Genomic DNA, 22,519 nt, shown 5'->3' with positions numbered 1-22,519 from the left:
AGGCAGCTAGTCATCACCACCCACCGCCAACTCTTGGGCTACTCTTTACTAACGAATAGTGGGATTGATCGTCACATTATACACCCCCCACGGCTGGGAGGGCGAGCATGTTTAGCGCGACGCGGGCGCGAACCCGCGACCCTCGGATTACGAGTCGCCCGCCTTACGCGATAGGCCATGCCGGGCCAACATTGCGAGACAAACTGCTATCGAATTTGTCGCGTCAGTAACAACTCATAACACCGTGAACTCTCGGCTACAATATCATGAACATATACGTCACAATTATAGCAGTTTATTTGTGTGTAACAGTTTAGTTTATTTTTACATTTATTTGAAAAATAAAATTATATATATATATTATAATTACCAGAGGAAATATTATCTAACAGGATTTTGTTTTGATTGGACGAACTGCTTATGACGTTAGTTCCGTCTAGAAAATTCCTCAACACTCTACTGCAGTGCTGAGGTAGAATGTGTAGCATGATAATACATTTCTAGAAAGATCGGAAAGTTCGAGATTGGTGGATGGTTTATTATATAAGATGAGAAGGGGTTCACCATTCAAGAATAGAGAAATATCTACGTTTGACGACTGTTCGTTATTAGAAGAGCCATTTGTTGTAGATAAAAACTATACATATTGTAATACTACAATAACTTCTAAAACAGAAGAAAACGATTATTTATGCAAAATGTTTTATAATACCGACCCTTTAAGATATGGGGTAGCGTGGCCGAGTTGGTATGGTGCTACGCCCTCGGTAAGTAATTAACTATTTTCATAAATAATTATTAAAATTGACTTGAAATTCAGTATCAGACGCTGTCAGGAAGTCACATTTTAGATTTATGTATTAGAACCACCGTTAAAGTATTTTTAAATAGCACTACATTAACTTCCAAATTCCATTTAAAAATAACTGAAATTATAACTGAAACACAGCGAGTGAAATCCGATTATTTAATCTACTGAAGTGGCTGTAGGTCTGTTAATTTAAATATTAATCTTACAAGTACCTACGATTTATATTAATATTTCTTATTGTATATTTTAGTATTGAAGGTCTGTAATTACTGTTTAAGTCAGTTCTGAACATGAAGTTTGAACTCCGAGGAAATCAAATTAACTCTTAAAAGTACGCTATTTTAGAATGTAGGCGGTCGTTTTTGTAGTGTTGACTTACGTAACAAGTAAGATTCTTCATAATTAAATATGATGGGCGTTGATTCAAGCTTTCTAACCTGCTGCTTAAATCTTTGTTAGTAAAAACGTGAAGAAAAGGTAAAATTTAATAACCTAGCCATCTCATAATCATCAGATACTAACCTTCTTTCGTCATCCCTCATGGGATTTACCCCCATTTTAACATTTTGATTAATCTTCTAAAGAAATTCTTGCTCTTAACTTTACGCTTTCAGCCAACCTTTTCTTACACATCATTTCTAGTGTCCTACTTTCCTGTTTCATCAACTTTCTTGACATTATATTATATTCTAAGCTTCTTCTCATATCAGTACATGTCTATAATTTATGCTTTTCTCTAATTTTTTTCTCTTAAAACTTTCAGAACCAACTCGATTTTTTACTTAGTTATCCTTTTCTTTCTGTAAGGAATGTGTTTATCACATATTTAAAACTTTTCTATATCAGATCAGTGTCTCCAAACAACTCTGCTGTGTGATCCACAACGAGTAATTCTTGTCACATTCTTTAAAAATACTTTTCGAATTTGTAACCAAAATGTGGTTACCACGTGTAGTTGCATTTCACTTTCCATCTGATTATCCATTTCTATATTTGAAATTATCAATAAATCTAAAATATTATTTCTAGTAGGTTCCTTGACTAATTGATGAAGAAATCTATCTTGAACAGTTTCCAAAAACCTTTCTCTCTTATGGTTTTACTCTTAGCATATCCCAGTCTACATGTCCAAAATTAACATTGCCCATAATTATGACTTCATTAACAGCTGAAATACTAATTTCATTTTAAAGTTTCTCGCAAATCATTTTCATCTGGTGGTCTGTAACATATTCCAACTGAAAGCTTTTTCATTTACACCCACTAACAGAAACCCAAATGGATTCAACCTCCTTGCTGTTATCTTCAACAGGATGTATCTCACATTTCACATAAAAATCCACTCCTTCCCTCTATTTAATACTCTCATATATTCTGTAACCCTGTATTTCAATGGAACTTCTGTCATCAAAATAATTTATGAAGTTTAACCATGTTTTGGTTATCACTCTTATATCAAAATCTTCCATTCCTACCAGAGCTCTGAAGTCATCCATTTTTTTCTTATGCTTCAAACCTTAGAATAGTAACAATTAAACCTATCTACATTACTACTGTATACACTTCCTATGTTAACCATTGTGTTTCTTATTATTTTTGTATTTATTCTTTTCCTGGCCCTTACCTGTCTAGTTCTAATTTAAAACTTTCCTGACAGCTGTGTTAATAACTGTAACAAGCTAGCCCATAACCTGTTTAGATGTAAACCATCCATTCTAAAAAATCTCTTCCATTGAACTGATATAACTATTTCCAGCCAGTCCATCTGCTCATCCTTACATATTAACCAAAGCCTAACATTTAGTCCAAATTACTAACTTTTAACTTCATCCCCACAGTTAATTCTGAGCAGTATCAGTGATAAAATTAAGTTATGGCCTTTTACTATAAATACCTTATCAACCCCTCAGACCTGTCTTTTCCTACATGCACCACAAAAACTATATTTCTGCTAGCCCCCTTTACTACTATATCCTACTCGATCAGGTATATCCTTCTCCTGTACCCCTGGGTATCATAATTTGATTCTTTTGTTCCACAGACTATTCTATCCAGATGTCAAAGAACCACCTGTAAACTTCTTATCACCCATGTCCTTCTCTGAACCTTTTGTTTTCCTTCCTATCAATAGTTTCTTGTCTACAGAAGTCAAGGACTGAAATTTGTTGATTAACAGAATATGGTCATTTATACTAATGATATAGACACGTGTATTTAATAAAATGTCAAAGATTGCATGTATTTCTAGCTTTAACTAGTGTTGGTTTAATATTTGGAAAATGGTCTATTTTTATTTAGTTATTACAGGGTAAAGTATTTGTTTATAATATAATTGGATAAATAATATTGATGGAAGCTCATCTGATGTTATGGCAGGGATAATGATCTTGGTGGTGTGTTAAACTCTGTAATTAAACGTAGCTTGCAAAAAAGTTTTAATGTACACTATTATAAAAACAGAAGGGTTCACTCACTAATCAAAATATTTTTTGAAAGGGTTATAGTGGACTGGTTCAAACGAATGGTAACAAATAAGCAAGTATCTGATACAGGTGATAACTTGTTTAGTTTATGCACGTGCAGTAAGTATAAACTTATTGTGGGTTTGCCAGTTGTGTAAGTATTTTCTTCTTAATTTTTTAAGTTTTAAAATATCACTAATAGATAATTTAAAAACTGAATTGCAGGTCAATGAAGGTTACCATCCAGATTGGTGGCAAGGTGGAGGTGGTTCAGTAGAACCACGTTTTGGACATCCCCATGGATCTGGTATGAGTGGAGTGAACAGTATACCCATTAAAGTTACACATGAAAAATCGCCATCTGCCCAATCTTCTTGCACTGAGAAGTCTGAACCAAAAGTACATCATGTTTCAGTGTCATTAGAACCAGATCCTCTGGTGTCTAGTACACAGTTAGGCTTGAGACCACAATGTAATTACTTTCAAAATATCTACCAGGATCCATTATTCAACACAGAAAACTGGAGAAATTCTCAAACAATTTCTGGTCTGAAGCAGACCAGTAAAAAACACAACTTAATTGAGAATGACTGCAAACAGACAGGGAAAACAGTAGTTCGTCATGTTCCAGTTACCGTTGAATCAGATTCAGAGGAAATTAAGCCAAAGCTACTGAAACTTAATGGCTTATCACCCCATAAGAAAAAGAAGGAATCTTTACATATAGACAGATTAGGTAACATTAACAGTCAAGAAAAAAAGAAGTCACCAGTAGACCAGCAGCATGGAGGTGCTAATGCCAGTTGCCAACACACTTCCTCTCAAGTTAGTAAGCCAGTAGATCCTTCAGAACAGATCCTAACAATCCAGAAGGAACTCGAAACTCTTGAAAAACAAGTTTCAGAATTCAGTGGAACAGCAAAGGATAAAAATTACCGATATCTAGATGAAATGCTTACTAGGTGTATGTTAAGGTTAGATAACATTGATACTCATGGGGAAGAAAACATACGGAAAGCACGGAAAGCTGTTGTAAATAAAATACAAGCTGCTATTTCTCAGCTTGATGCAAAAGTTACGTCACCTAAGAATGAAATTGGACCTAAAGAAACATTAGAAGCTAGTATAGAAAAAACGAGTAATTCTACAGAACAGCAACCTAATATTGAGGAAGAAATGGAAGTCACAAATGAAGAAGATGACAGTGAGGAGATAAAGATGGATGAAGAGAACAAAGAAGTTTTTACTGTTGATGATGTCCAAGTGGAAGGAGGTGGAAAGTTGGGACAAACAACGAATGGAACAGATGATGGAGTGAATGAGGAATCTTCAATGAATGTTGATGGACCACTGGGACAAAGTGAAGGAATGGAAGAGACAACTACAGAAAGCAAGTTAACAGATGGAATGAATGAGGAACCTTCAATGAGTGTTGATATACCACGGGGACAAAGTGAAGAAACAGAACAGGCAATTTCAGGACTTCAGCAGACATGTACAACAGAAAACTTGCACTTGATGGTGTATAAGGAGAAAGATGCAGTAAAATGCACTGTTGATGAGATTGAAGAAGGAACTTTAACAGAGCAACAAGAGTCGTCTGGTGAAGAGAAGGTACAGGGGGAGTCGCAAGAGATACAACCAAAAGACAGAAGCAATGCTAACAAATTTGTGGGTGTTGACATCAATGATCCTGTATCTAAGGAAGTGGAACATAATTCTCCATCTTGTCCTCTGTTATCTGAAGATGTTTCCTGTATCCAGTCAGACAATTCAGAGATACAAATGGGAGAAGATGGAGGACAAAAAGTCTGAAGATGTAGGGGTAGAGACTGTACAGTGTAATACTTTAATAAGATGTTTGATTATGAAATAGTTGTATTTTCAGGCAAGATGGTAACCATCAATGTGTAAATAATTTAGCCAAAGATGTCTGATAAGAGAGTAGTGTAACCCTGTCCATTTGAATGTTGCTATTATAAATAATTTTCTCGAATTAAGCAAACACCATATTATGTGTACATATGGTTATAGTGTACATGTACTGTTTACATTCAGATGGTGCTTTCTTTTCCAGTTCTTGCTTTCAAAATTATCTTGTTCCCCTAATGGGGACAAGACAGTATCTAAACCAATTTATGGTACAGAAAACTGGTCTATTTTAATATTGATGAAACAGTTCTTGCATTTTTGCACAAAGATATAAAGTCTGAAGAGATAATGTCCCAAAGTGGAGAACAGTATTGTTGTTTTCCACACAAAATAAAATTATCCAAAATGATATGTATAAAGGTCTGCAAGTGTATATACTAACTTTTAAAGAAATAAATTCTTTGTAAATTATTTACATGTATAATTGTTTTGTGTAATGTCCCAGTTTTGAAATTGAGAAAGTGAGATCTGGCCATTGGAAATAACTCCTCTTTACCACACAGCATATAAAACTGTTAATGTCTCCTGATAAGTCTAGTTTTTGTTTCTGCAGAGATTACAGAGCATTCAAATCATCTGGTGAATGTTGTACATAAATGTAGATTCTCAAATATTGTGATAAGAGAACAACTTTAGAACATGCTTTATGAAGTTTGTATTTGTAAAGAGTTTAAATGAAATAAAGGTTCCACTTATAACATGTTATTTATTTAAATCCATCCATTCAGTTCAAACTGTGCTAATACATCCTTGGCTCTTGCATCAATCAGACTATTAATTTCTAGCTCTGTTCTAGCCAGAGAGATGTTTGATTCATCTACAAAATTAGAAGAAACTGCAACGGATGTTTCTAAGTTTTCAACTCTGTGGGGGCAAGAAGCTGGAACAAACAACAGCTCGCCTGTAATAATAATAATAGTTATACATTATTCATCATCACCTTAAGAAACATGCAACTTTAATTATAAAGCTACACCAGTGCCATTTACATTAGAAATCTAATTTTGAAAAGATACCTTAAAGAAGAGCTACTCCATAGTACCTGTTGCACGCTTACTAGTGAACAATAAAATTTGACTGTCACACCAATAATGCACCCATGACTCCAGCAGAAATAGATTGTGGTAGATGACCCACAAAGTATGAATCAAATTTTAACTCCAACGTTTCTCTTGTGACAGCATGTTATGTAAACAATTATGGTTTGCGAGAAAAAAAAATGTAAACACCTATAACTGTGATTTAAATGTAGATAATAAGTTCTTATTAAAATATTAAAGTATATTTGAGAGTGTTGGCTACACACAGTTTATGCTAGACAACAAATTTGGCTTGGTTTCAACAGAAATTATATTCCAGTTGCAGACAAGATACTTTTGTCAATAATTTAGCATTAATGTAACTTTCATGCTTTTTAAAGCTCATTTAGAAGTTGTATCTACTGAGGCTAAGCCTTCTTTATAAAAACTGTTTTGTCAAGAATGTACAATTTGGTGTTTATCATTTTGTCAGCTAGTGATAGTATTGGAGTAGGAAGATAGTTTGGGCCAAAAGAAATTTGTGTTTTCTACAATGTTGTGATGGATATGATCTTACACTTTGATGCGACTTCCATGGACCTAGCATTTCCAGGTGGTTATGATGCTTCAGTTGTAATCAGAGGGTTGTGGGTTCGAATCCTGTCACACCAAACATGCTTGCTCTTTCAGCTGATTGGTCCATCAATTCCCCCTATTTGTTGGTAAAAAGGGTAGCCCAAGAGTTAGTAGTGGGTGGTGATGACGAGTTGCCCTCCCTCTGGTCTTACATTACAGATAACCCTCTTTATACAAATTCAATAAACAAGCAAACCATATGTCTTTATATCCATCAATTTATACATTTTAGCTACTATAATTAAGTAACCTGAAATAAAGTTAGGTTAAGAAATAGGTACAAAGTGTACTGCAGGTTTACTACACTACATTTATCAACGTTGTTATTGTTTAGCAGCTAATTAATCTGATACATCAAGTGTAATAGTATGTATTATGAACAGAAACCATTTATACTGACAGCAAGATAACATTATGACTAACTTTGGGGGGGGGGGGTTGGTCCTTAGACCTCGCATGCACCCTAGACTATTGTTTCATTGTTCTTTTTAACTATTATATGATCTACTACAAAAAAAACTGGTTATTTCCTTTTTTTCATGCACAATGGGTAGCATGGTGATAAAGTGTTTTGTGGAAGTTGTATCATTGAGTCTTACACTGTTGTACTTTGGTTTTCCATATCAGAGACAAATATAATTTTTTAAATTCTATTTTCATATGAAATATTAAATATGTATCACTGACATAATAGGTTTTATTATAATTCACAGACTTTACAAGGCCTTTGAAAATCAAAAACTAAATGGTCAAGAAATTGTATAAACCCCAGGAATGTTGTTATTTTCATGACTGCAGTAACCAGGGTTACCTCATTTGCATACTGAAAAATTAGGTTAAGAAAATGTAGCAGAGATAGATGAAACTGAACCATGTGACCTACCAGTCTTCAAAATGATTCAAGTTAAAATTTAAAGGAACCATGTGCAATAACAAACCATACGTGTTAAAGTGATGTTGACATAGAAAGAAACTTGGAAAATTTAACATTTTACTGTTTCTAACTGTGATTTAAAAAACAAGATAAAATTTGGGCAATCCCAGTTTTCCTAAGTCTGTTAACGCAGATGAAGGATATTAAAAAGTTTTGGAGACATTCCACTGTAATACCTTTCTCACTATATGAAAGAATTCCCATATAGTTTCTAACTAGTGGCAGCTGTTACTCTCAAACAGTTGTTAATGTTTGCCAATGATTTCGTATTTCTGTTACATAATACAATGCTGGGAATACATTGATCTTCCTCTAATGTTTATAGTTCAAAACTGTCAGAACAATGGCATAATTTTTACAAGAATAATAATTTTACAAAAAGATGGGCTAAAGATAAATCATGTACCAATGTAACCAGAAACATAGGTGTCTTTACTTCACATTACTGTTATTACCACACAATAAAGCACTTACAAATGTGTATTATATGTTAACGAACCTGGCTGTAATATGCACTCGATTGGCTGTGCAAGACCTAAAAGAGGAAACTCATCCAGTCGTGGGTCAGAAAGGTCTACATCAAAGGCAGGATCTAATGAATGAAAGAATCTTGGGTAAAGTTTAGCTGTGTCCTCTTCTTGGAAGAATGTCCAGCTGATAAAAATCAAACAAACATTATCTCTTTAAACAAAACACTGCTACAGCAAAAACTGTTCTTCAAATACTACAGAATATGAAAAGCACAGAAGATGAAAGAAAACCCACACCTTTTGATAAGTCTTCAGCATGTGTTTTAGTAAAATAATGCTGCAGTGTGCTTTTATTTGCAACCATTACAGTGTCAATTCTCTGACCAGCAAATATTTTTATATAGAAAGATTTTTAGACCATTAGTTTTCACCGACATTTTAGTCGCTTACCGTTTCTGACCAACAAACAATGCCATCCAGAAATTTGACCCAAATGCATCGACGTGAAGTTCGCTGGTTATTCCAGCCGGAGCAACAAAGAGACTAGGCCAACTGTCCCTGTACAGTGAACCAGGAGTGGTTTGCTTTAAAAAGTCTTCTGAAATTATAAACAAAACTAAAATGTTTAGCTTTCACAGTATTCCATACTGTACAACTGAATTCATTGAAACTTATTTCCAGTTAATTAATATTTATAATAATGGACAAATATTATTTGAAACATGAAAAAATTCTTTCACATTCTTGTAAAAAATTTCCAAAATAAACAATTTTAAAAAATAAAATATAAATTATATACTAACTTTTAAAAAACAAATATATTAATTTATAATATGAATGTTGTTTTTATGTAAACCAAAATATATATCTTAATAATTGGTGTACTGAAAGTGATACCACTCTGTAAAAACATTTGCAAATAAAGAAGCTCCTTATTTTTGATACCTTTAAAATAATCTGGGACTACCAATTGGTCTGCTAGTTCTGGGCAGTGCAGAGGTAAACTCCAGTCAAATAAGTATCGGTTTTCTGATTCATTGTTTACAACGGAGTTGATGAATTCTTCCACAGTCATATCTAAATCGGCTTTGAGCCGTGCCCACTCTATAGAATTAGGAACCAATTTCCTTAATGTCACTCTTTTCTTTCCTAAAGAAAGATCAAAATAACCAGCAGGTATTGCAACAATAAAATATTTTTTTTTATTATTAAATAAACATTTTGGCACAAAAACATTCATCTGAGAAGTAAATTCAATATGTAGAATAAATCAGAGTACTGAAAAATGTCTAGAAATTCTTTTGCATGTGATCACAACAACTGAAACAACAAGCAGGTTAAAATGGATGTATAAATCACATTAAAAACAACAATACATCATGCAAATCACTACTTCAACAGGTGGAGATTATAAACGTTATTTATTAGCAAGGGAAGAAAAACAACTATATATTACCATTTGATGTGAAACAAATGGTAATTAAAAGTGAACAAAAAAATTTCAACTGCTTACAGCCATTCTTTAGAAGCAATAAATAAAAAATGAGATGGGAAAAACATATACAATAATTAAATAAATAACCTATGACAAAAAAAAACATACTATACTGTATCTAGCATAATAGTTATAGTTGAAACAGAAATACATTGTATAAAGGAAAATAAGATTGTTTTTAAATTTTGCACAAAGCTACTGTGCTAGCTATACATAATTTAGCAGTGTAAGACTAGAGGGAAGGCAACTAATCATCGCCATCCACCGCCAACTCTTAAGATACTCTTTTACCAACGAATAGTGGGATTGACCATAACATTATAATGCCCCCATGGCTGAAAGGGCAAGCATGTTTGATGCGACCAGGATTCGAACCCGCGAGCCTCAGATTACAAGTCAAACACCTTAACCCAACTGGCTGTGCCGGGCCAGGAAAATAAGATAAACATTAAAATGCAACAAAAAATTGTGAACCAAACATTGTTACTGTCTTTCATTCTTATTCTAGTCTTGTAATTGTCTACAAGACTGTATTACATAAATACTGACTGTCTACAAGACTATATTATACAGGTACTGATCGTCTACAAGACTGTATTACATAGGTACTGATTATCTACAAGATTATTACACAGATACTGATTGTCTACAAGACTGTATTACACAGATACTAATTGCCTACAAAACTATTACACAGATACTGATTGTTTACAGAACTGTATTACACAGATAATGATTGTCTACAAGGCTGTATTACATAGATACTGACTGTATACAAGACTGTATTATACAGGTACTGACTGTCAACAAGACTATTACATATATACTGATTGTCTACAAGACTGTATTACATAGGTACTGATTGTCTCCAAGACTGTATTAAATACATACTAATTGTCTACAAGACTGTATTACATACACACTAACTGTCTACAAGCACAAGTTATTTCATCTTATCAATACATCACCTGCTACTTTACATATAAAGTTTAAATCCCACATGTCATGGACCATTTTCTTCACGACATTTTCTATTACTACTGGAGTTCTTGTTTTGGTATATTTCTCACGAAACTCTTCCACTGTAAGGTTGGCTAGTGATCTTCTCTCTACCTAAACACATTTTTATATTTAGAAAAGGAAACCAGAAAAATATATACAAATTACTTGTCAAATTTTTCCTCAAAGTACTGAGAAAATAATTTAATCACACTGCAAACATTTAAACAACTAAACGTGAACTATCTCTACATATATGTACGATTGCTAAACTTAGACAGTTACAAAATTAGAAGTTGATATCATAAAGTCGTTATTATTAGAGCAGTTAGTAATACAGTATCATGTGAAAACTTCCTTTTTATTTTTAGTTTTGTTTATCTTTCAGCTTCAAATAATTTGGTTACAATCAACGACTCTCAATTTTTTTTTTCAACTCTACTGTTCAGATGGTATTTAGATTCAAGAGCACATTGGTGGGGTTGTTATTAATGACAGTTATGAGTGGGCTACCTGTGCTCTGCCCACTACTAATATCAAACCCCTCTGTCTTTAATGTCCATGACTGCAGATTTACCACAGAGACAAGGACAGGGAACTTGAAGGGTACAAGTTAAGACTGTGTGAATATATAGTTATAAAGCCATTAATATATATACTTTTCTCATGAAACACATCAAAACAAAATCAGTTCCCATGGCATAAAACCATCAGAGGGATGAGAAAGTATTTCCCTTACTTACATATATGGGTTTTCTGAGTTTCAGACTCTGTTCTAGTTTCAGCTGTCTAGCCAATACTTCCTGTTGTTGTTTCATGTTCAGCTGCCTTCGAACCTTTGCAAGTAGCCACAGTATATCATTACATTCTACAATGAAAACAAAAAATATGAAAATTATAGTGTGTGTTGTTTCATTCCACTTAATTGAAACATGAACATAATTATTAAAACTCAATGTATGGTTTGTGTTCTTTTTCTTATAATATGTAGAGAAACCTGGACAATCATAATGCTGAGAACTTATAACCTGCATTAATTTTAAAGCTGAAATAAACAATATTTATTACCAGTTCTGAATATCTGACAGCAGATGATTAAAATATCATATACATCTCTGACACATTTGTTGTACTTGTTTACTGCAAGTTAAAAGTAATTACTAACGACAAAATCTATATGTCATGCACAAGTGTGTGTTCAAATAGTTACTAACAACATGGATAACAAACTCTATATGTTATGTACAAGTGTGTGTTCAAAGACAGCAAATAATATTTAGCACTAACTTCCTACATTAACGATTGCATGGATACTGTTGATTGTTGCACCTTATACATTGTAAATAGTCAATTCAACTACCTCACACTTGGCCCTAATTAAAATAATTTATTCTTAAACTGTCATTTCAATTCATTTTTAGAGCTCTATCAAGTAGTTACCACCAGATGGATCCACATTTGTACATATTAATAATGTTATGTTATTTTGAATTTCACGCAAAGCTATTCAAGGGCTATCTGCACTAGCGGTCCCTAATTTAGCAGTGTAAGACTAGAGGGAAGGCAGCTAGTCATCACCACCCACTGCCACCTCTTGGGATACTCTTTTACTAATGAGTAGTGGGATTGACCATCACATTAAAATGCCCCTACGGCTGAAAAGGTGAGCATGTTTAGTGCGACTTGGAATTGGACCCGTGACCCTTGGATTACGAGTCGAACGTTTTAACCCACCTGGCCATGCCGGGCACATATTAACACTTAGCACTGTTTCTTTAATCAAATATTTTAGATCCAGTAAACCGTTCTACAACTTTTTACGGTACCTAAATATTTGTCAAGTGAGCAAAAACATTAATGAGCTGTGGGACAAAATGATAAGATTCTAAACACATGTAAAGCATCATAACTTAGCTTCCAAGTTATAAGTATTAAGATATGGAGTTACACTTTATATTTAAAGATTGTAGTTTGCACTATTTATAACGTGAGATGGTCCTTGAAAATATAACAAACATTCTAATACCAGACTTCTGTTCAAAGTATTTTCATTTCTTTCTGCCAGAATTATTTTTTCCCATAGAATGAGTTATGAGCATACAACGAACTACTAACAAATATGACAGGAAATAATTTTGCATATCTTCAGTTTTTTATGGTGAGCTACTTTGATGTAGATGTTTATGTACTGTCTGAAATAGATATGTATATACCCATTAGAACTCCTGGAAACATCTGTACCATCACTGAACATTCGTGTGTAAACTAGGATATTACCATAAGGTTATTGACTTTTTGGACCAACCTATCGTACAGTATATCTTATAACTAAAATAAATACACACAGAATAATAGAAGTTATATTTTTTTAATGTACAAACAACTCTATAAAAAAAATCAGAAAAGGGTAAAAACATCCACAAACACAAGATTTTATATGGTAAGTTGTTTAAACTTTCTGACACACAAAGCAACAAAGGTTTGAAAAGCATGAGAGAGCTTACTCTGAGATGATGAGATGATAGCTTTCTTCAAAAACATTTCTGCTATGTCATATTCTTCCAACGCTTCATAGCAAGATGCAAGTGCAACGTAACAAGCAGTTCTTGCTACAGATGAACATTTCTCTAACCTATTCTTTAATTCCAGTATTTTTTCTTTCAAAAAACACTTAGCTTCCTTTGTTCTGGAATATTTAGTAAAGTATATACCAACAGTTTAATTCTATTTAATTCTTGTATCACAAGATGTTTTAAACAATGTGAAGGAAACTGTTTCGATATTAAATAATCTTATTCTCTGACCAACCTGCTGCAGAAAGAATTAACTTGAACCTTTTTCTGTTTCTTTTGTAATGATGGTTATTTTTAAAAACAATGAGACATTCATTTAATATTTTAAAGATTAATTCAGAAGTATAATTCAATTTATACAACATTGAATAAAAACAATTCAAACAACTTACTTAATTACCAACATAATTCATAATGAGAATAATAAAATATAAGAATAACTTTAATATAGGTTTATAATTAAAACTGACAAAACATACTGTACATATCATAAAAATCTTGTTAAAACAGGCAACAGTACACAACATAATGAAGAAGGATCACCATCTGGAAAAGTAATACAAGTTGCTTCAACATTAAATACAGGAAAAAAAGAAAAACTGCATGAAAAGAACCTAGTTGAGGAAAAACAGCAGCATGAGGTGACATCTGACACAGCATGTGTCCTTTGATAACAAACAGGTCTGGTGCCATTGTTTACTGGTCAACAGATGAAAAAATTTCCAAAAGTGATAGCACACTGCAAAACGTTTCTTTGTCACTGAGTTAGGGGTAAATTGAGGATCAAGAAATGGTATATAATGGTCAAAACGAACTCTGATTATTATCAGATCAATGTTATGAACTGTTTGTCCCACACAGAAATAGCTGCTTTGTACAGAAATGAGTCCAAATAAGGTTTTCTGTCACACCCATTCAATCAATGTATACCTCCAATAGCTATTTCTGATATTCCATGTCAAGATATACTGGTAAACCATCAACTTCATACACTAGACATGTTATGTAAACTATGCTGAAACGTATTGGTGTGCTCTACTTATGATACAAACATGCTAAATAGCTGCATGGCTATTGCCAAGATGTAGAGTTGTAACACAGAGCGTGCCTGGATGTGGTGACACAGGCTATAATGATGTGATGAAGTTACACAATCATTTTAATTCAATGTTCTCAACTTCTGTATTAGAAGTAACTTTACAAGAGAGCCAATCATCAAATCTTTATAATTATTGTAAGCTGTAAGAAAATGGTAAAAGTATAATATAGTCTTTATCTGAAATGTAAGTTAATACACTTTATTAAAAACTTCACAATATTTACACTGATATTATGGAGTTTTATTAAAGTTTCTTACACTATATGGAACCTATTCAGTTGATGTATCTTTGTTGGCCAAATTTATTCTGTGAAAGAATATGCTCTTTGAATTTACTTTTTATAATAGAATGTAAATTTTTTTGTATTTAACTTAACTACATATAGTTAGAATTAGTTAAAACAATCAATCGAGTATGCCTTGTGTTCTGATTGGTTAACAGGAATCACGTTATTTATAATTAAAAGAACAGAATTACTGAAACTAGTCTTAGTGATAAGACAGTAAACACAGCATTAAAACATTTAGACAGATAATATGTGTCACTGTACCTGTGGTAAGAAACTAATCTCAGTTAATTTAATACAAATCTAATAAAAACCATTTGTTTAAGTAACTATTACAGTATGTAGGTAGAGTGAACAAACTGAACATATAATTACTGGCACCTGAGAACACTATATAACACTGTCCATGGATTTGAAGAAGTTGAAGACAAGTTTCCTTTCACACTCTTCTGACCTTGTTTTTTCCACCACGTTGCAAGAACACTTACGGCATACTGAATGTTTACACCATCTTCCCCAGAAGTAGACGACCTCTAAAAAGAACAGATCTGTGTATCTTGTCTCAAATAAAATGAGATTATTGGTGTGTGTTCAAATGTTTGTTTTTAATGAAATAGAACCAGAAATGAGATAGAGGCTACTACACTTAATGCCAGCTACTAACCAAAGAAGTGTGTGGAAGTAGAAAATTCTACCAGTACTGAAAAGTTCTGAGTATTAATGCATCCTTCTGGGTGTATCAGAAAAAGTCTTAAGGAATAAACCACTGCACAGGTACATGTGCATATGAAAACAGTGACTCGTGTATGAAAAACAAAACATCAAATGAATTGGAAAGAGAAATTAAATTTACCTGTGAGACTTGTTATTCTGGTTCCATACTGGCTAAAGACACCAGAACAGAATTCTATATGCACTACAGAATCTTTACACTCATATGTCCCATCTTATCTGTACTATCAAAATAATCAAAACTGACAAAGAAAATGTGGCTCAGTGAGGTGAACTTTCTACCTGCAAGATTCAAATTACCATAATATCAAAGCCACAACATTCCATGAACTTATAACTTTAATCATGATACATATTTCTTAAACCTAGTTCAAACCTACATCTGGACTTGGAGTTACTGCCACTAACAGTCAAGTTTATATTTTAAACCCTTCATTCCCAAATTGAAAAAAGAACCTTTCATAGACAGGCTGCCCAAATAAACTCAAAACTATTTAAAAAACTAAATTAATTCATTTTATGTCTTCTACACTCATGGAGGAAGAATTCCAAAACTTGAAACTTCTCAGATCAAGTAGCTCTCAAGTGATCTGTCTCTTTCTAACAACATCCATTCTGTAGGAAAAAGATCAAAATACAGCCATCAGAGTCTTAGGTATGTAAATAATAAACAATAATGCTTCTCACTATCTTGAGGAAACCCTTACTGAAATCTTTCTTAAAAGTCCAAATAACTAATATGAGTACTGGTGTCTTAACTTGTAATAGCAGAAATCACATAAATCAAATTTATAGACGTTTAATAAGGTAAAAACAATGCTGTTCCAAAATCATTCTATCAATCAAATATAATTTTGAAAAGTTTATTCAAACATTTGACAATTTTTAAAACTCCAATGACAAAAATGAATGACAATAAATACTAACAACATGGTTTAGATTAAAAATCATTGGAATATATAAATCAGCAAGTCATCTGTCAATCACAGCCAATATAAAGTCAGAGTGGAATAGACTGTATCAGAACTACATATGGACACTTCTTCGCATTTTGTAAGTTGTGTGATGTCATTAAAAGCTAACCATTTCTGGGGAGGGTCTGCAACTTCTGATGCAAAAAAAAAAGATCAACAGTTATAATATGGAAATATTTAATTGCAATCGAAAACAAAGAGTTATGGATACATTTAGGGCACAAAAAGAAAACAATAATGCTATTTGAATTTCATTCAAATATTCTATAGATTTGCTGTTTTATACCCACACACATACTTTGAAACTATTCATAATACAGTACTCATTACGATATCTTACCAAATACTGAAACTATTCATAATACAACACTTATTCCGATATCTTATCAAATACTTAAACTATTCATAATACAACACTCATTCGGATATCTTACCAAGTACTGAAACTATTCATAATACAACACTCATTCGGATATTTTATCAAATACTTATTCAAGCTTACTTTTAATCTTTTAATTGAAGGAACTGACCCAGTTTCATACACTGTTTTATTCTGCAGTCTCATAATTGAATTTTGAGCATCATTTACTAGGTTATCTTCTGAACTACACTGTTTTGGATCATGATCAAAGTCCTGACAGCAGCTACTGGCCGGATCATCACCCTGAATTAATGGGATTTCATCACATGGTGGCCATGATGTTATGAAATATAGCTCATCATCTTCTTTAAGTGTACTAGATGACTGTAAACTTGGATCTTCTGATGACTCTGTTTCTTTAGATGTCATTTGATCTCCTTATTCATGATTTGGAAATCTGTTTGTAAAAAAAATATTTTTTCATAGTTACTGGTCTAAAAACCATACCAAGCAAAGAAACGTAACTCAGCACAAAAACTCACTTTGAATATTTTCCATAAATAGAAATCATTAACTTTTATAAATTTCATTCTTAATTAACTTTCAACTTACAGCTAGAGATAGCAAGTATTACAACTGATTCTTGGAACTGTTGGTACTTGATGAAACTCCATTATTACAGAATTGAGAAAAAAACAAGACAACCATTTATTACTAGTGAAACTACAGCTAACAATAAACGATGTATTTGTAAACAAAGAATTGTGTTGTTTTTCTTCAGTTTGGCAAGTTTTATACTGTTGATAACTTAAGCCTATATAATCCAGTCAGTAACAAAAAATATTTTATTCAGAAACACAATTACATCATACAATCATCAAAATGTGGATTACTTCTTTACAAGGTTAAAACTTTAGTTTTACTGAGACAGAACAAGTTACTTTTAAATGTATATGATTTAAAAATACACTTTCAAGGGTAAAGGTTGCTTTTGGGAAGGATGACAATGTGAGATAAGGGTTAACATGGGTGGATGGTAGTAAAACGTTATAGAAGTGTAGTTAGTGTTCAGGTGTTAGTTTATTACAGGTCTGAGCTTTTGGCTACTGTCAACAAGGAATAAAATGACCATCATGTCTATGTAGTGAAGGACTATCTCATTAAATATACTGGTAAAAATGTCTGTAGCTGTAGTGGAGAGATTAAGACTTGACTCTCCTTGCCAAGTGTTAAAGTAGAGAAAATTACAAAACATGTAGACAGTATCAAAGGATATATAGTATTTGTAATACATGTACTTAATAAACATGAAAAAAACATTCCTTCAGAGGTTTAGAGATATAAACACTCTTTTGGGAGTGTTTTCGTGAACTGGATGTGGAAAAGAATTATTCAAGTGAATTCAGGGTTTAAATGAAAGAACACCAACAATAAAGTTAAAGCAATAATTAGATATGTGGAACAGTGTTGGGACAGTGGAGAGTTAGAGTAACAAGTTGATATGTGGAACAGTGTCAGGATAGGGGTGAATTATATATCAGCTTCTTAAGTAGTATGATTAAAGATAATTTAAACTAAACTTGTATAGTATTTAAGCCATTTGTAAATAAACAAGTCAATAAAACAGTTACAATAACCAGGAATTTTGAAAGGGAAATTCAGAGCGAAAAAAGTAACAGTTTCAAAAACAAGAAACATGTAGTAAGATAATGAATAAAGATAGCTACTGTTATTTTAATGTCAGAATAAATGGAACAAAAACAAATGAGCACACAGTTCTTGTGGATTCACTGATTGTTTGTATTTAAGTGCAAAGCTACACAATGAGCTATCTGTGCTCTGCTCACTATGAGTACTGAAACCCAGTTTATAGAGGTGCAAGTCCACAGACATGCCAATGAGGGTACAAGAAGACTATGATATAATGACACTGGGAGGTATAGTGGTACTGTAAGACTATGGTACAATAATACTGGGGGTGTTCTAGTGGTATTGGAAGACTGGTAAAACGATACTGGAAGGTGTTCTTGTGGTACTGGAAGACTATGGTATAGTAATACAGGGGGTGTTTTAGTGGTACTGGAAGACTGTAAAATTAAAAATAATAAGTGAAATTTATATGTATTTGTCAAACATTTATAACACAAATTACTTTGAAATTCTAGGTTTTAAGTTTTCTAATAGTGACCTAGTCTTTTAAAGATGGGTTGGCTCATTATATAAGGGGTTAAGAGGAAAAAAATGTACAATCAGAGGCTTCAAAGGTAATACTTTAATTGGTAAATGTACAGGATATCTGATCTGTAAATGAGTAATTATGTAACAAATACAAGAACTAGCACAATAATTGTGGGATACTTTAATTACAGACATTGATTAGAAGTGTAAGGAGACAAACAGTGAGGGAAAAAATTTAATGAAGTGAATGAGAATGGTTTGCTGTTTCAAACAATAAGAGGTTCAATGAGACTGGTTACCATTTTTGAGTAATTGTTAACCACAAACAAGAATGTGGTTGCAAGAGTCCAAGTTTAGGAAGAATTATTCATATATAATTAGGTTTGATGTTTTGATACGTTAGAAACATAACAACCAAATTTTAGTTCCTAATTTTCGAAAAGCTAAGTCCTCCAGTGAGGAAGCAGTAAAGTTGTGAACTCCCAATACTAAAATAGAAGGTTTGATTCTCCATGGTGGAGAAAGCATACAGCTTAATGTGACTTTGATTTAAAATGAAGAAACAAGAACCTAATTTTGAGAACATAAGACAATATTTGTGAATTAAAGTAAAAAATATTTAAAAATTAAAAACTCCTAGTTCAAAGTCAACATGTTCCTGAAAGAGAGGTAGGAATAACACAGAAGATCAAAACTATACTTGCCTACTAATAATTATATACAATAAAATTTAGGATAAATGTTTAAAGTTTAAGAAGTTGAAATGGACAAATATACTGGAAAACTTATGTAACAATAGGAAGAGTAGAGATTGGGTTAAAATTAAATTAAGAAATTCACATAGGCTTACAACAAACAGTTGACTGACAATGTTGAAAGTATGTTACGTGTAAGTACAATATTTAATTGAACCCTTAAAGAATTCTAACAGCAAAATAATTGTTAAACACTAGGAGATTCATAAGTTTATCAATATTTTATCTTCCATTCTTTAAAAAATATTACCAATAATCCTGACCCTTAACACTCTATGGAAAATATTGGAATTAACCTAAATCATGTAGATATTAATATGTTGCAAAAGTTCATATATTAAAAGTACCAGGAAACCAAAGTTTTATAGTCCCATTTTTAAAAAGGGGTGATAAGTTGTCCTGTAAATTATAGACCTGTAAGTCTCACTTCCATAGCTGGAAAAATTCTAATCTGGTAGAAGAAAGTGTGTTAAGTCATGTAGTGAAATACGATACATGAAAAATTTTTCAAAGGTAAATCTTTGTAATCTGTTACCTTTCTGTGGACTGAGTGTATACTGACATTGGTTATTACTGGAGTATAGACAAAATGAACTCTTGTTACTTGTAACTGGATAACTAGATACATGATATAGTAAGGAATTTAGGTGTTAAAACTTCACAACTTACTTAAAATAAATATAATGGAGTAAATTAAACTGGTAATGTAGTTGGCATAAATCTATACAGTACATATAATGGAGTAAAAAACACGTTTGAATTCACATGGTAAGTTTTCTAACCAACTAGAAAACAGACAGCATGAAAACTAAACTTTAATGGGTTCAATGACAGCCAATAGTTTTATGTGCTAACATATAATTAAGTAAATTAAACTGGTCATACTAATCTTTTTACATGCTTATATAATGTTGTACACTGAACATATCTGTTGTAATTATTGTTTAATTTGACAGTAAACAAGTGCTATCTAAATGTCCTACTTCATCATTAGCTAGTGTCTAATTATCCTAAATTTGAAGTACCTCAGTGGTCAGTGGCTGGGACTTTTCTCTTTCATGTTATCATTAATGATACTGATAAGGGTTCAATTAGTAAACTGAATTGGAATTGCTCTTGGATATTTCTAGCTGTATTTAGAAACTAGAAACTTGGAACACTGTGTGGCAAATGACCAGATACATTAGAATGAACTGGATCAACTGGAAACTTGGAACAATGTGTCTAATTATCTTTTTATGACCTTTAATTGTATTAAGTGTAATGGCATTCATTTAATTTATTATAATTTGAATCCCACGTTTAATACAGATTGGAACCAAACAGCCCTTTGTTATCTGTAGATTATACTATGTCACAGGCTCTGTTATCCAAACTTTTTCATCTTTAATAAACAACACTGAAAACACTTTTCTCCACCTTTTAACTGTAACTCAGTCAACAAACTTCACAGACACAGGATATAGGGGCAGGGGTGTATGCCCCCAGTAATTCTTTATTTAATCTTTTTCTATGGAGTCAGTATGTATAAAACCAAATATCAAACAAAATACCAGCTGTGACTGGACCACAGAGATACTTTCTCTGAATAATCAGAACATATCTTCAGGTCATCTATGATACAAGCTTGTCTAAATCATTGAAAACCAATATTATAAATTCATTAAAAAAGATTTTTTTAGATAGAACTGGTGATTTTAAAAGCTAAGATGAAAAAAGGTTACAGTTATTTAACAAATTCTAAACATTACATCATTAACTTTTAGTGAGGTTGTAAATTGTGTATACTTATTACAAAGTGAAACATTTTTATTTACAAATTACAATTCTGTAAAACACAGCAATTTGTATTTTCTACGTACAATACCGTAGTTGAATAATATTCTAGTATTTTTATTATAAGACAATTCATACATCCCCCCATTATTTTGATTTTTCACATTACGACGTGTCTGGTCTCATTGCATGAATGATTTATTTCTTCAATAATATTACTGTGTCCAAAAATGTTTTTGAAGGATTTCACACTAACTTACTAATTTCTAGGCAGAATTGGCGTGGTTATAACTTATAAGAGTAAAGCCATTCCAATATTAACGTTTAGGATTGTACTAACTTACTAAAGTTAAAACGGCTCTGAATTTACGACATATAATTAATAAAAATTACCCCAAGTTTTTGACTAGGTTACAAAAATGGTTTTGGAGGTATTAATACTATTACATACGGTAATTTTACCTTCCTTTACAAAAGCTTTACTTTCATTATAACTCGTGACAATGCAACATACCAAATATCGACTTCATCTGATGATAGCATCACGTTTTTTACTGTATTATTATTATTCATATTTGCGATATAGCGTTTCTTTTGCTTTGGATATAATCATATCAAAATTCAAGCGTTGGCTACTGAAAACAAATGATGAAACCAAGTCAATATTCACATGGATTCACTGTATTTACTAAATTCACTGCTAAATAAGAACGGCTAGCGCAGATAGCCTTCGCGTAGCTTAGCGCGACATTGAAAAAACAAACAACGAAAAAACATCAATCATGCTGATAGATTGTTTGTTTGTAGTTAAGCATAAAGCTACATTGTGCTGTGGTGACCATGGTTTCCTAAACCTGATTTGTGTCGTTATATTTTTTTAGACTTAGCGCTGCGCTAATAGAAGACGCCGTGAAAACTTACTTAGCGCATAATTTAAAAGGTTACATGTTAAAACTCCTTAATAAAGATTACAAAAACGTTATACATACAAAGTCTTACAATTAACCTATTTAAACTAATAAACGA

General features: G+C 32.4%; 2 protein-coding genes across 6 annotated transcripts; one reads left to right on the top strand and one right to left on the bottom strand.

Moving 5' to 3' along the window:
* The first annotated feature begins 399 nt into the window (after nucleotides 1-399).
* Nucleotides 400-5,910, top strand: LOC143233730 (uncharacterized). Its single transcript, XM_076470284.1, has 2 exons — nucleotides 400-767; nucleotides 3,499-5,910. Exons 1-2 carry the CDS (start codon nucleotides 549-551, stop codon nucleotides 5,086-5,088), a joined length of 1,809 nt encoding a protein of 602 aa, XP_076326399.1. The 5' UTR covers nucleotides 400-548; the 3' UTR covers nucleotides 5,089-5,910.
* Nucleotides 5,892-22,363, bottom strand: LOC143233731 (bifunctional arginine demethylase and lysyl-hydroxylase JMJD6-A-like). Of its 5 annotated transcripts, none has more exons than XM_076470286.1 (10): nucleotides 22,008-22,363; nucleotides 16,926-17,241; nucleotides 15,099-15,250; nucleotides 13,263-13,444; nucleotides 11,502-11,626; nucleotides 10,728-10,872; nucleotides 9,210-9,413; nucleotides 8,715-8,862; nucleotides 8,294-8,448; nucleotides 5,892-6,106 (listed from the first exon to the last, which is right to left on the bottom strand). In XM_076470286.1, the coding sequence occupies exons 2-10, from the start codon at nucleotides 17,211-17,213 to the stop codon at nucleotides 5,916-5,918; spliced, it is 1,590 nt and encodes a 529-aa protein (XP_076326401.1). In that variant the 5' UTR covers nucleotides 17,214-17,241; nucleotides 22,008-22,363; the 3' UTR covers nucleotides 5,892-5,915. The 5 variants fall into 5 exon arrangements, with proteins under 5 accessions (XP_076326401.1, XP_076326402.1, XP_076326403.1 ...); XM_076470287.1 differs by having other exon boundaries at nucleotides 21,945-22,339; XM_076470288.1 differs by having other exon boundaries at nucleotides 21,956-22,339.
* Nucleotides 22,364-22,519: the final 156 nt, after the last annotated feature.

This window comes from Tachypleus tridentatus, chromosome 12 (genome assembly GCF_004210375.1).
Source record: "Tachypleus tridentatus isolate NWPU-2018 chromosome 12, ASM421037v1, whole genome shotgun sequence".
In the NCBI taxonomy this organism is placed as follows: domain Eukaryota; kingdom Metazoa; phylum Arthropoda; class Merostomata; order Xiphosura; family Limulidae; genus Tachypleus; species Tachypleus tridentatus.
The sequence above is the reverse complement of the archived record's forward strand: the minus strand, read 5'-3'. Positions and strand labels throughout refer to the sequence as shown.